The sequence below is a fragment of the Gavia stellata genome, chromosome 6, assembly GCF_030936135.1.
Source record: "Gavia stellata isolate bGavSte3 chromosome 6, bGavSte3.hap2, whole genome shotgun sequence".
Taxonomy (NCBI): domain Eukaryota; kingdom Metazoa; phylum Chordata; class Aves; order Gaviiformes; family Gaviidae; genus Gavia; species Gavia stellata.
In genome coordinates, this window is record NC_082599.1 from 54,258,999 (window position 1) to 54,271,829 (window position 12,831).

Sequence of the window (12,831 nt, forward strand, 5' to 3'; positions counted from 1 at the left end):
GGCAACCGTTACAGAGAAATTTTAAAGACAACTATATTAAATAAGAGTTCAGTTTTAATTAAATGGTGTCTTACTTGCTGTCTTAATAGATAGGAGCTATACACTGAGCTGAAAAGTAATCTGGTCTAACTGGTGTCACAAAATTTTTTACTCTGTTTAGGAAACATAGCAAGCTAAGGAACTACAGGGTTTCTGTTGTGGTTCACCTTGTTCTGCGAGGCAACATGGGCTGTAAATAACATGCCACTGATAAAAGCAAACGTGTCCTTAGTGAGTGGCATAGTACATTTGTTTTGAGGGTAGCAGGAAAGGAAACAGAGCTAGCTGTAACACCACTCCAGATAACCACATCCTATTCTAAACGTTTTTGAACATCTTTCTATTTTTCCCCCTGAAATAGAACCAAACTTTGAAACCAAAGTCTGCGCTAGGAAATACAAGCTATTTTTGCATCCACCGTATGTTACCAAAGACCTAAACTTGATTAGCCTTATGCACTGGCCTACTGCTTACTAACACTAAGGCATGGCTATAGATTTACTCACACAGTAACACAGGGTGGTAAGACACATCTGCACTGCTTCGTACAGCATGGGTATTTCTGGTCATATGTTCCAGTAGCTATTAAAAAATTCAGCACTTACACTGTTTTTCATTCATTTCTACTTCAGCCTCATATCTACTTTTGGAAACACTGCAGTAGGCTTAATACTAAATTGGTGAGGGTGACACCACAACCACAGGAAGATGGAATTACTGTAACAAGTGAAAAAGATGAGAGGATACTCTGTGGAGTACGACAATACAAAATAACTCAGAATTAGGAGGTGGTTAGCAGAGACGGCTGATAAATATTTGATGAGGCTGACAAAATTACTACTTACCTCAGGGTAAGTAATAAGCACTGCATTGTTGGAACTGTTGATTTTAATAACAAGGGCTACTGCTCTGCTGTTGCTCGTCCCTTTTGTGGAAGTCTTCCTAAAGTGTAATATTGTTTGGTCCCAAGGTACTAACAATTCTTTAGCAAAGTCATCCAACTACCCTCACCTAATGTGGTGAACTTGAATCAGTTCTTGAAGCCTAATGTTTTGAATTCTGTTATTGTAATTGATGTGTCCCTTGACCAGAAAAGGTCAGAAGACCTGCATTAACTACAGTCAAACTTATATAGAGTCACTAACCACTAAATTTTAATTCTCCACTGAAGTTAGAAATATGACACATTCAAGCATTAGGGACAACATGATCACATGTCCAGCATCTCAGAGCCACAGACAATGAGAACCAAGGGGTTTGTAACAGGCCATCAGCTATGATAGTTGTGACAGCAGGCAGAGGTGGGGCCCCAAAAGACATTGCTATTAAAAGCAGAATGTGGTCTTCTGTGAATTAGGCAAACGTTCACACTGGGGAACTGTGTCACCAAGCATTCAAAAAACTGTGGAAGAGCTCTTAACACTACTGCATACAAACCTAAAATAAGAATTTTATTGTCCATTTTAAGTAAAGTGACCAGTTTTAAGAGCTACAGCCAGCATTACTGAAAAGTTGCAGCTCCAGCATGACAAAGTGAGAACAACTTTGAGCCACAATAGACTATTGGGATTCAGGTTCAAGACTCTTCTGAGACATGTCAATCCCAGCATCACAGTATCACCTACCTGTACAAACATGGAAATCACATTGCCTTTATAGAAAAGCTGTAAGTTGTAGAACCTTGATGGTGCCGTAACGTTTTGAACATTTCATTCTAATAATTAAGAGAAAAAAAATTGCTGATACCAACTTTGGAAACGTTTCAGTACTATTCACAATATTATCTAACTAAGATGATATGCTCTGGTATTATACATCATCCATATTACCTACCATGTGCATTCCTTGACAATTCAAAGCTCTAGCAATGCTCCAAAGCAGCTTATAATGGCACTGATAATTTCCACAAAATGACATGGAAAACCTATTTGCAATTCCAGTAACACTCTCCAACAAAGAGCATGTGGGAATGTGCTCCCTCATTTCAAGCGTGTCAGCAGTTTTTTAAGAGAGAGTCAATGTTTCCATTCAAATCCCTTATTTTTCAAGAGGTTGCAGAGTCAGCCCTCAGGGAGAGAGAACTGATACTAGCAGTTTCAGGTGCTTTCATGCAATCTCGTATCTCAAAAACAGTCTTTTTTCTTTTTCTAAAGAAAGTTTAAGCCATTAGCTCATAATATGGATGGCTGCCTTCTGGAACTGGGAGGGGAGAAAGGGGCGCAAGACGCTAAAATTACTTCTAAAAGAAGATATTTTGGAAAATAACCTCTAACACCTCCACAATGTCATTTTTTTCCAGCAAACAGTTCCTAAAGACCTAGAGCTAATCTCCCTTTGGTGGCCAATGTTGACAAGCTATAAAGTGAGTCTTGGCATTTTGTGTAACCTGGAAAAAAGACCTGGAAAACCATTTTACAGCCTCATCCTGGATTTAACTAATACTCATCTGATATATCAGACAATTACATTAGTATTAACGTTAAGATCCTGAGAAAGTTAGTGAAACAGTTTGAGGACAGAAGTAACCTATATTATGTGTAATCTGACTTTTATATAAAACAAGCCATACAATTCCAACCCTCAATTTCTGCATCAGAAAAACTCCTCCTTGGGGCGCTTAGTGAGTTTTTGGGATTTCCTAAGACTTGCAGTACTGGTTTTCAGCAGTACGGGAGGTCTTAAGTGGAGTGCTAGCTCTGTTTTGTGCTATTGAACATCTTCCTTTTAATTACCTCTTTTATACAAAGATGAATGGTAGAAGTCAAAAGTGGCAGGCAGCGGAGTGTACAGACAACTTTGTTGTCCAGGGCCATGGACAACTGACCAGGATTCTATAATATGCCCGGCAGCCACTAAATCCTTCTTGTCTGGGAATGCTGAGCGGGCATTCAAATAACGTTTTGATGAGTTTCTCTGTCCTTTTATTTTTTTTTTTTTTTAATAATACCTCATTAGAAACCAGAACAGCATGAAATTTTTACATTTCTCAAAGACTGGCAAGAATATATAGGAGTCATTAACATCTAACACAAATGCACATAAAGAATCAATAGTGGAAAGTAAATTTTATACACACACTTCTATAATGTCAAGAAAGTAGCACAGATACCTGTGTACTATCTCACTAACCAACAAAGATCTGACAAAAGAAGTGAAGCCAGGAACAATACACTAATCCAAACAACATATGAAATTCAAAGCTATCCATGTTCTGAACAAAATTATGATCTTCCAGTTAAACAAAAAACTAGGTACAAAAATTCGTGTAGAAGAACTGGAGAGTCAGTGAAGCATTAGGTGAGAAAACAGATGTCTTGAGAAACAAGTTTTACTGAGTATTCAGTGAAAAGATTTCACCACAGAGTTAGAGAAAACAATAGCCCGCAGTTCATATTTACCAGAAACAAAGCGCTGGGCATATCTGCAGTGTGCACTTTAGATGGCAACACTTGATATGATGAAGAAAAAAAAAATGCTGTGAGGAAACAAAAACAACACAAGAAATCTTACAAACACTAGCAAGGAAAACAGAGCATTAACCTTCACCATCACAGAGGAAAAGTTAGCAGCAGCAAATAACAGAAGTCAGACTAGTTTCTGTCCTGCCCATCTTTACTGGCAGAGGACGAGCAAGTGAATGAATCCTAGTGACAGACAATCATCTACTTCTCTTAAGCTCATAGTTATGCAAGATAACTGCCAAGAAAATATGAAAAACAACATTTAGTCACATAAAAAGCTCTTAAACGTCTCTTTTTTTGATTCCTTCCACTGTGCTATAGTTCCCCTTTCTTGCATACGAGACCTATCCAGAATTTCTAACAATGTGTTTAGCTTTTTCATTTTGTTCCATATTTAGCACACCCTTTCTTCTCAACCTATCTTTTACGTGCTCCTTATCTTCTATTACGCATCAGCAGTGCTCATGTTCAGGATGATAAAAATAAGGAAAGGCTTTTTCATAGATTCCAAAAAGCTTTGGATATGGCCATGACTATGTTATGCCTTGGATCACTCTTTACTGCTCCCTTAACTGCAACAAGAGCAACCTTTTGCTAATAATTTTAAGAGTGCCTTTGATTTCTCAAATCATAAAAGTGATTTAAACAATTTTTTTCCATTAAAGCCACTGAATGTGAAGGAAAAGATTCAGGCTCTCTAGAATATGACTTGTTCATTTCATACCTTTTTTCTGTGATCTCACAGCAATTTCTGAGACAACCCATGAGGCAGAGTGTAAAGTACCCTCAGTTCTTTGTTTCATTGACAGTCATGAAACAAAATGGAATTAGTCAGAGACTTTTTTAACCTTTGAAAGGAAACATTTTGTAAAACACTACCACAACCATTGGTATGGGGCAAACACACAGAGACTGATCTCTTTACCCACTGTGGAGAATACACATTATAATATACTTGAATCTGCAAATATTAGAACATAAATAAGACTTGCCTATGTTCTCATGTGTTGTATTACATTTCACAGGAGATGTATATACAAGCTCCTGCTAAAAGAGAAACTGCACTTCATTTGGTATTGACTTAATGAAGGAATTCTCACATTAATCTCTTAAGCTGTACTGCTCTTTAGAAAAACAGACTCTGTGGAAAAGAAAACCTCCATAAATCTCTTCAGCTCTCTCCAGAAAAATAGGCTTTTTGTAGCCCAGTGATTTTCTTTGCACCTTTTCTTGTGGAAACAATTAGCTTAGCAATTTTGAAGTATTAGGTGGGCCCAGCTGCAGGCTCCTGGTATCTTTCCTATTATATAGCTATGTCCATACAGAAAGAAATGAGGATCTAGTCTCATAGTACTACAATACATCGGTGGGAAATACATAAGTGAGCTACTAATAAGGTTAGGTCTTGAAGGCACTTTCACTTACCTGAAGCCATCACAGGTTTCAGCATTTTTGCCAGATTTGTTTCTATTTCAAGACTCTTTATTAGCTCAAGGGCAAAATACTGTGTTGCAACTCACTTATCAAAATGCTTGAAACTGAACTCAAACCGTCAGAGGCACATTTACCCCCTCAGACGAGCCCTGTTAATTGGTCCTTCAATGATTTTCAGAAAGTAAGCCTGAAATCAGACCTGTTGTTCTTACTTTTGTCACGTGTGTAGTAACCAAAGTTCCGATAGAGGTTCAGGTTCAAAACTGTGGCCATGGACAGCTGAAAAGTCTGCGTTGCCAACAATACTGATTCATTCAACCAATTGTTTTGAAAGCTCATTATGGGCATGAAATCCTATTCCAGACAGCACGTACATTTTTCCAAAATGATCTTTAGCTTAATTTATACATTTCCCTTTTATTTAATCTCATGTACAATACAGTTGGTATTAGGATTGTTTTCTGTCCTATTATACTGTCTAACCTGAAAAAGTTAATTGCCTGGCTATATACATTGAAAATACTTTTGCTGTAATTGGCAAGAATATCAGTATCCAAATGATATCCAAATGATTACCAGTGTAGCAAACGATGATAACTACAGTAACACTGGTAAGGCCACCTGTATCTTACTTGTGTATTTTGAAAATTTAGTGAAGTTATTAGTCCAATATGTAAATAATATGTCTGATCGAGAGCAAACAAATCTTTCATAGACCCGTTTTAGAGCTTTTACAGCATATTTAAACACTCTTCAAAACAAATTCAAGGATGTCTCTGCTCATTTGTGTAGGTAAAAGATAATATTAAGAACAACACAGTACAAAAATTAAATTACTCGGTGCATAGCTGGCAACAATTTATATCCAAAAGCTCTTTACCATCTAACTGTTTGTACAAAGCCAAGTATTTAAGAATACTCCTTTCTAAAATCAAATAAATGAAACCCTATTGCAAAACTTCATCTTATATTACATCACTTTGCGATGAGCTACTCCATACATGGCAGTTTCACACAGTTGTGTATTCATGTAAGTTATGATTCATAACAAAAATAAGTACACAGCTAAATTTAAATGTGTCACTAGACCCTTTAAAGAAAAATGGTTGAAACCTTGCTTACTAGCAAGAGTTGCTTACACAAGGTTGCGTAACTAAGCATCTTTGTGGGCTGGAATGATGCGATAGTTCCTAAAATTGACTAGGCATAATAAGGACAGCAATCTTTGATTAGAAAGGTAAAGTTGAAAGATCCTCTTAAACGGCACCCACAACATCTACATGAACATTGTCGTACAATGCTGTAGATAAAGTAACAAATAAAATAAATAAAATACACTAAGTAAAACTTGTAGGAGAAGATGTGCAGCTGTGCAATGTCTGGGTGCAACTTCGGAGGGTGTTTTGAAAATTTGACTCAGAATGTCTTGTTTTACTGGAGTTTACAGCTCAACCTCACAGTCATTTATGTAGAGCTGCCTATGTATTCAAAAGTAATAAGCCAGATGCTTCAAATTAAAGACAGTTAAAAACTCTATTCCAATACATAAATATAAATGCTGAGACAGTTTTTGATCTTAGATGATGTGAGTATTAAACTATGAAAGCTTATTTTCTTTACTAAATATAATCATACAAGATGAGAACTTTGAAACTTAATCTTTAAGTCATCTAAATATTTGCATGACAGCAAAATACAAAGAATTTAACTAAAAACAGTGGCAGCACAGTAGCGAGTGCAAATGCCAAACCTTTGGTCTCATTTGGTCTCATGAATAGCTTCTCAGAAATATTTGTATTTAAACAATAAATGTAAATATTGGGCCATGCTCTCTGTTGCTTTCTTAGGAAGAGACAATGATTATACTGAATTATCATGGTAAAGTCAGGCAAATATTTCCCTTAAATATTTAAGACTTTTTTCATTTAGATAGATAGTTTACAGGAGAGATTTACAGGATCTTTGGTGAAAAATTCTGCCAGGAAAATTAAGTCTTACAAGTCGTGAAAATTCCAACAGCTGCATGACATGACACTTGACAAATCTGACTCCCAGTGTTGTAAAATCCTGAACAACCAAGCAAGCTACAAAGTAATCGGCACTACGTTCCACAAAAAAACCCCACCAAAACACAAAAAAACCCAAAGATATATTTTTCAGCCCAATCATTCTTTGATTCATACTAACTTTTCATCTGGTTTTCCATCAACTTTGTGAAGCAACCAGATCCTTTCTGTCTAAAATATTCAGTACGAGTACTGGTTAGAAAAATACGTCTTAGGAAATTCTCTTTCATAGTAAGTAGCATGCAGCAGTAGTCTACAAGGATACAGAATACTTACTTTAAGGGCTATATCCTGATAAATACATACGTTGTTATTTCATCCTAAAGCTCATTACCAGCACAGTTTAAGTGTTCAGAGAAAAGTTTTTTTAAGGGTTCACCATCTCGCTTAGAGATGTCTCTAAAAAGCCAGCATGTACAAGAACCTCCTTATACTTATTTGCTACAAACCGCATTTTCAATTTGTTTCATCAGAAATATTTAAATACAGGGGTAGAGTTCTGCAAATTTCTGTTAATTGTTACCTTCTAGAACATATGAAAACTTCTTGTAATCAAACCACTCACTCAATCAGACTGCAACTCCCGTAAGAAATTCATAATTTGTAAAGAAGAAAATGGATGATGGCAGGAGCAGCATAACAAAGAGAAAGGAAGTCCACAGGACCTACATGAAAGAGTCTACAATCACTGCATTTGTACTTGTGATTGCAGCAGAGGTCAGCATATCTGCAATGGTATTGTACCTGTGAGCTCATGGAAAAAGTAATGATGTAACAACAGAGACTTCAAAGTGGACTCAACTTCAAATTATATTCAAACTCTCAACCAGGCTTGTCCAGCCCATGATGAAATCTGTGCTGCTCTGTCCTCACTCTAACCAAAACACTGAGATCAAAGTTATCAGGGATAGATTTATCATGCTAATATTACTTGTCCAAATGCAATGCACACAGACTCAGTGCCTTCAGGGGGTAAGCAGGAAGAATTATCTTCCATTCACTGGGATAGAGAATGTTCAAAGGAGTACTTCTGTACCCACTCAAAGCAAAAGCCGTTGGCAAGAAGCTACTCCTACAACTGCAATAATATCATTAACTTCCGAATATCATGAACCTGATCCCATTCTTTACTATGGAATCACAACATACGTGGAGTAGAAAAACATAAACAAGAAAAAAAAAAATCAGTGTGAACTATTTCAGCAACAAAACCAAAACATTGGTAAATTCTACAGCCAGGGTTCAATGCCATACTATCACAGGTAGATTGCTCACAATACTGGAGTTAGCTAGCTCAAGGCTAACTGAACATCATCTATGAAAGCAGCAATCACAGCAGTAATAACGTAGACATACTCATAGGGAGCTCACAGAGTCTGGAACAGAATTCAGGTCTCCTCTTGGTCTTGAGGCTTCCTGCTTTGCTCACTGTTTCTCTATGTTCCAACCATCTTGACAGCACTTTTCTTCAGCAGATTTATACGCACAAGCAATTTAACTATAAGCAAGGGTGCCCAAGTACAACACATCTCTTAGAAGACTTGTTTCTTCCTTTCTCAGTGAGGAACTTCCACTGCTTCCTGCTGAGACTTTTGCTATTCAGGTCTTACACTTCTTTTCAGTAGATAAGGCACTTTGTTCTGCTTTGTTTTTCTACCTCTACGATTGTACTTTCAAGAACTGTTTGAGTTTTGTCCTAATCCAGCACACTGTATCAGTGGGAGAAATCAGAGCTTATCCTTTGTTCTGATATAGAAATACATGTGTTCCCACTAAGGCAACTTCATCACTCTTTTTTTTTTTTGCACTACATTGTGTATTACTACTAATACAATTCAACGTGTACAAAATCCTGTTGCTAAGATTTGGTCTGGCACCAGATGGAGCAAGTACGTAACTACACTTCTCACTATTTCAATGGATGGTAGTCCATCCCGTTCAGCTGAAGTTCTCCCATGACCTACAGAATCCTTTGGAATATTCTAACTTGATTAGCTCATTTTATTCCTTTGATTTCCATCTTTCTCTGTGAATGCAATCTATTACTAGCGATGTTTCTCTTCAGGTTTCCTATACAGGGATATCAGCCGTTGTGCCTGTGTTCATACTAAACTACACCTGAACAGACCCTGTTTTTTCTCTTCAGTTTTGAGCTATTTGGTATTGTAGCCTCAATCTATTTTTATCTATTTAAACCTGCATGATTAAACTGCGGGGACTTTTTGGTAAATAACATTAAGAAGCTTAGGCATAGCATACCAGTTCAGCTGACGTAGCCCAATGAAAAATACTAGCTAAACACAGAAACCTCTCTAAAGCCAGTATAATTTTGCGTTGCCATTAAACTACCTCTATAGCTAGAGATATGAATAACAAAAGCCATTTACAAGAACAAAACAAAACCTCTCAACTTATAATCAAATCTGAACTCCCTCAGGAAATGAAGGAAGATATACCAATAAAAAGAATTTTTATTCTACTTTGTCCCTTTTTTCTCTTATTGACTGGACATAGTTAAATGCAAACTCATTAAAAAAGATACATAGGACACAACAAATATTCTTTGAGGGCTCATTGTAATCACTGTGATCTTGCTGCAGTCTCTGGTGCCTGAGCAAGAACTGAGGCCAAAAATATCATGTACAGAAAAACATTGCAATGCTGTGATTTCATGCCTAGTGTTACCTTATGGTTTAAGTAGCTCCCTTGGCTCTTACACTTGTAGCAATTAGAATTTCCAGACAGCTCAGTGTCAGATATTCTAGGCGCTCTCTATATTGCAACACTAACTGGCAGATGGCAGTCAATTTTTACTATAAATGAATTAAATTCACTGGTATATTCACATGGCTGTAAACCTAAAGACTTTTTTAAAGCTTTCAAAGCCTTCATTCTATCTTTTATCATTACAAAGCAACAACAGCCAGGTATGTGATGCAAGTCTCAATTTTTACCATGGACTAAGACTTACAGTAGGACATGCAGGTCCCCATGCTGCTGTTTCTGGATCTCATGAATACTCTTCTACACTTTTCCTCTCGTGCTAGTCTTTTCAGCAGTCAGGTTATTTAAACATAGCAGAACTCTATCTGCTGAAGAATAAATATGTGCTTGATCGGAAGAATGGAGCAACAGACAAAGAAGAGGGATTGCCTGCCATATGTTCTTGATTTATTGGTCTACTTGCCTGAAGTTGGAATTTTATCAGGATTTTGTCCTACATCAGAGAGATGATATACTTTTCCATTACCAGGAGTGTACTTAATATATCCAGATGACAAAGGTTTAACTACAGGTATGTCAACTTTGACAGCTCCCTCCTTCTTATGACCTAAAGTCCATGAGGACTGCAAGTAATTAACACTCTAGAAAAGTCAGAGCTCTAGGCCTCCAGTGGATTTTTCAGGTCATTTTTGTGAGCAGATACTAATTTTGGAGTTTCAAGTTACACTGGGGCATTGTTATACATTGCCGCATTAGATATCCTTCTTCCCTGCCCACTATCAAAAATTTGCTAATGTAAATTCTGCTATTGCAATTAACTATATATTCCAACTCCATGCCTGTCTGTGCAACATTTAGCTGGGCAAACAAGAAGCTGAATGCATTTTAAACACACAATTAATTGCTTTTTGCAGACGTATAAGGACTTTCTGTCTATTTCTGACTATTGTTGGTTGCAACCTCTAAGCTGCTGCTCTTAACTTCAACACCCATCTATAATGAACATGTCTGATTTCCAAACAACATTCAAATACATTTAAAAATAAATATAAAAAAACAGACAATGAGGGAGGAAAGAGGAGTGAAGGTACAACTCAGTAAACAAAATGGGAAATAGCTACAGTCAAAGCCTGAGAGCTTACCAGGCACTTTATTAAACTGCAATGCACTACTTTACAGTGCTGCTTTTAAAATATGTTAACACTGTATCACAGTTCCCGGCAGCATGAAGTCTTTCCAGAAAATGTGTCATCATCATCACTGTATGCAGCATATTTTATAGTCAGTATAATTTCATTTTATTATATCCAATAATATTTTTCTGAAATTCTAGGAAGTCTCCCCACAAAAGATAACTAATGACCATATTTTAATCAGCTGGCACAAAGTCCAACCACCATAATGCAGAAAAAAAAGCCTTTATTACACCAAAATGTCCTCAGTTTCATTTTGCCTCTGTGGAAGAGGTCGTGAATAAAACCTGCAAGAATCTCATTCAAGTATTATGTAGCACAAAACCTTTCAACTGTGAAGTTATTTAATTCCAAAACTGATCTCTACAGTTTAACTATTCTTGATAGAAGCAGCTGAATAAACTCAGAATCCTACGCATTGTAATATTATCACAAGAAAAACTGAAAATCATGCTAACAAAGCCGAAATATATGTGATTTGTTTCGTATGTCCACAAGCATTCTGAAAAGACAAGCTGTACACCTCTAAGTAAGACAATGTAATTTTCCTTTTCTTACCAGGCTTGGATTTCTGCTTTGCAATCCGCCCGTGATTGGGAAACGTTGCTGTGGAGCCCGGTATAACCGTTCTTTCCTCTAAATCAGACTCCGGGATTGTAGTACAGCCACCTAGTTGAAAATGGAAGAACCTTAACATGGTGTTTATGTAACAAAACAAATTCACTGGTGCATAATTAAGGAAAAGAGGTGATAAATTAGCAGGCAGGAACATATAAAACTGGAATAGTCTTCACTTTCACTTCACAGAAATGTTTGTTGAAGAAAACTATTACCATTGTTCAGAAGGCTGATTATGCCTTAATGACTTCTCTCTACTACTTACAATGGTTTGAAAAAATGTATTCAGACCATAGAATATGTAAAACTGGTTCCACATAAAAGATCAAAATAATGTGATTTGTGTTAAAGATCAGATTACTGGGAGCTAGTTTTGTAATAAAAGTAATTAAGTGTGAATGAAATAATTCTACAAAATCAACAAACCTTATGAAGATTGTTAGCTTGCCACAGAGAATTACATGATGATATTTTTCGGATGGGCTATTAAATACAGAATTTTTATTACTTAGTGCTAGAGATACGGAAACACAGGGACACTTTCACTGTCCAATAACACACCGCACTGGCAATGGCTTACTGAAGTGATTTTGGGATGCATGGCAGAATAGATTCTTTGTCTTTTGCAATATTGCATTCTGAGTAGTTCATCAGAGAACACAGTGACTTAAAGCTTTCTCTTCAAACATGTTTAAATGCCTATGTTTAAAATACGAAGAGAGGGATAATCTAGTAGTAGTATCACCTGAAGATAGCTGCAAGTAGCTTGCAGTGGAATAGGTTGATGTGAATTTATTTAAAAACAGCTGTGATCAGGACATTGGAAGATGTGTCGCTATTCCACAGCAAAACCATGGCCTTACAGTAAGTGCATTGCCAACAATATAGTACACAGCTGAGCTGCATCTCTTTCTCATAGCCCTCCCAGGATCCCCACTAGCAAGCAAACAAATCCACATACTTATCTATTGTGTTCTGAAAGCACGTGTTTATAAACAGCACATCAACTCCCAACGGAGCGTGCAGACTTTTCACCTTTATGTCAGAGTTGTTCTATTTTGAAAAGAAATGTTCCACTCCAGGCCCCATAACTGGCACATCCAATTTGCAGCAACACAGGCTATTCTCTCCTCACAAACTAAATGGGTCAAACAGTTGTTAAAAAAAAAAAGGTTGCATCCCCAAGAAGGAGAGCTGCAGTTTCAGAAGCGCTGGCAAAGCAATGCACAATGTTCCGCAGGGATGTACAACACTGTCTAGCTAGGGTAAAGCATGGCAGCTCCAGTGAATCCTGTG

General features: G+C 37.0%; 1 protein-coding gene across 1 annotated transcript in view; it reads right to left on the reverse strand.

The window, feature by feature from the left end:
- BBS9 (Bardet-Biedl syndrome 9) overlaps nt 1-12,831 on the reverse strand; it is a 301,703-nt gene that overhangs the window by 105,493 nt on the left and 183,379 nt on the right. The window contains exon 22 of the mRNA XM_059819084.1: nt 11,476-11,586. Coding sequence (XP_059675067.1) covers nt 11,476-11,586 — 111 coding nt within the window. The remainder of the gene's footprint in view (nt 1-11,475; nt 11,587-12,831) is intronic.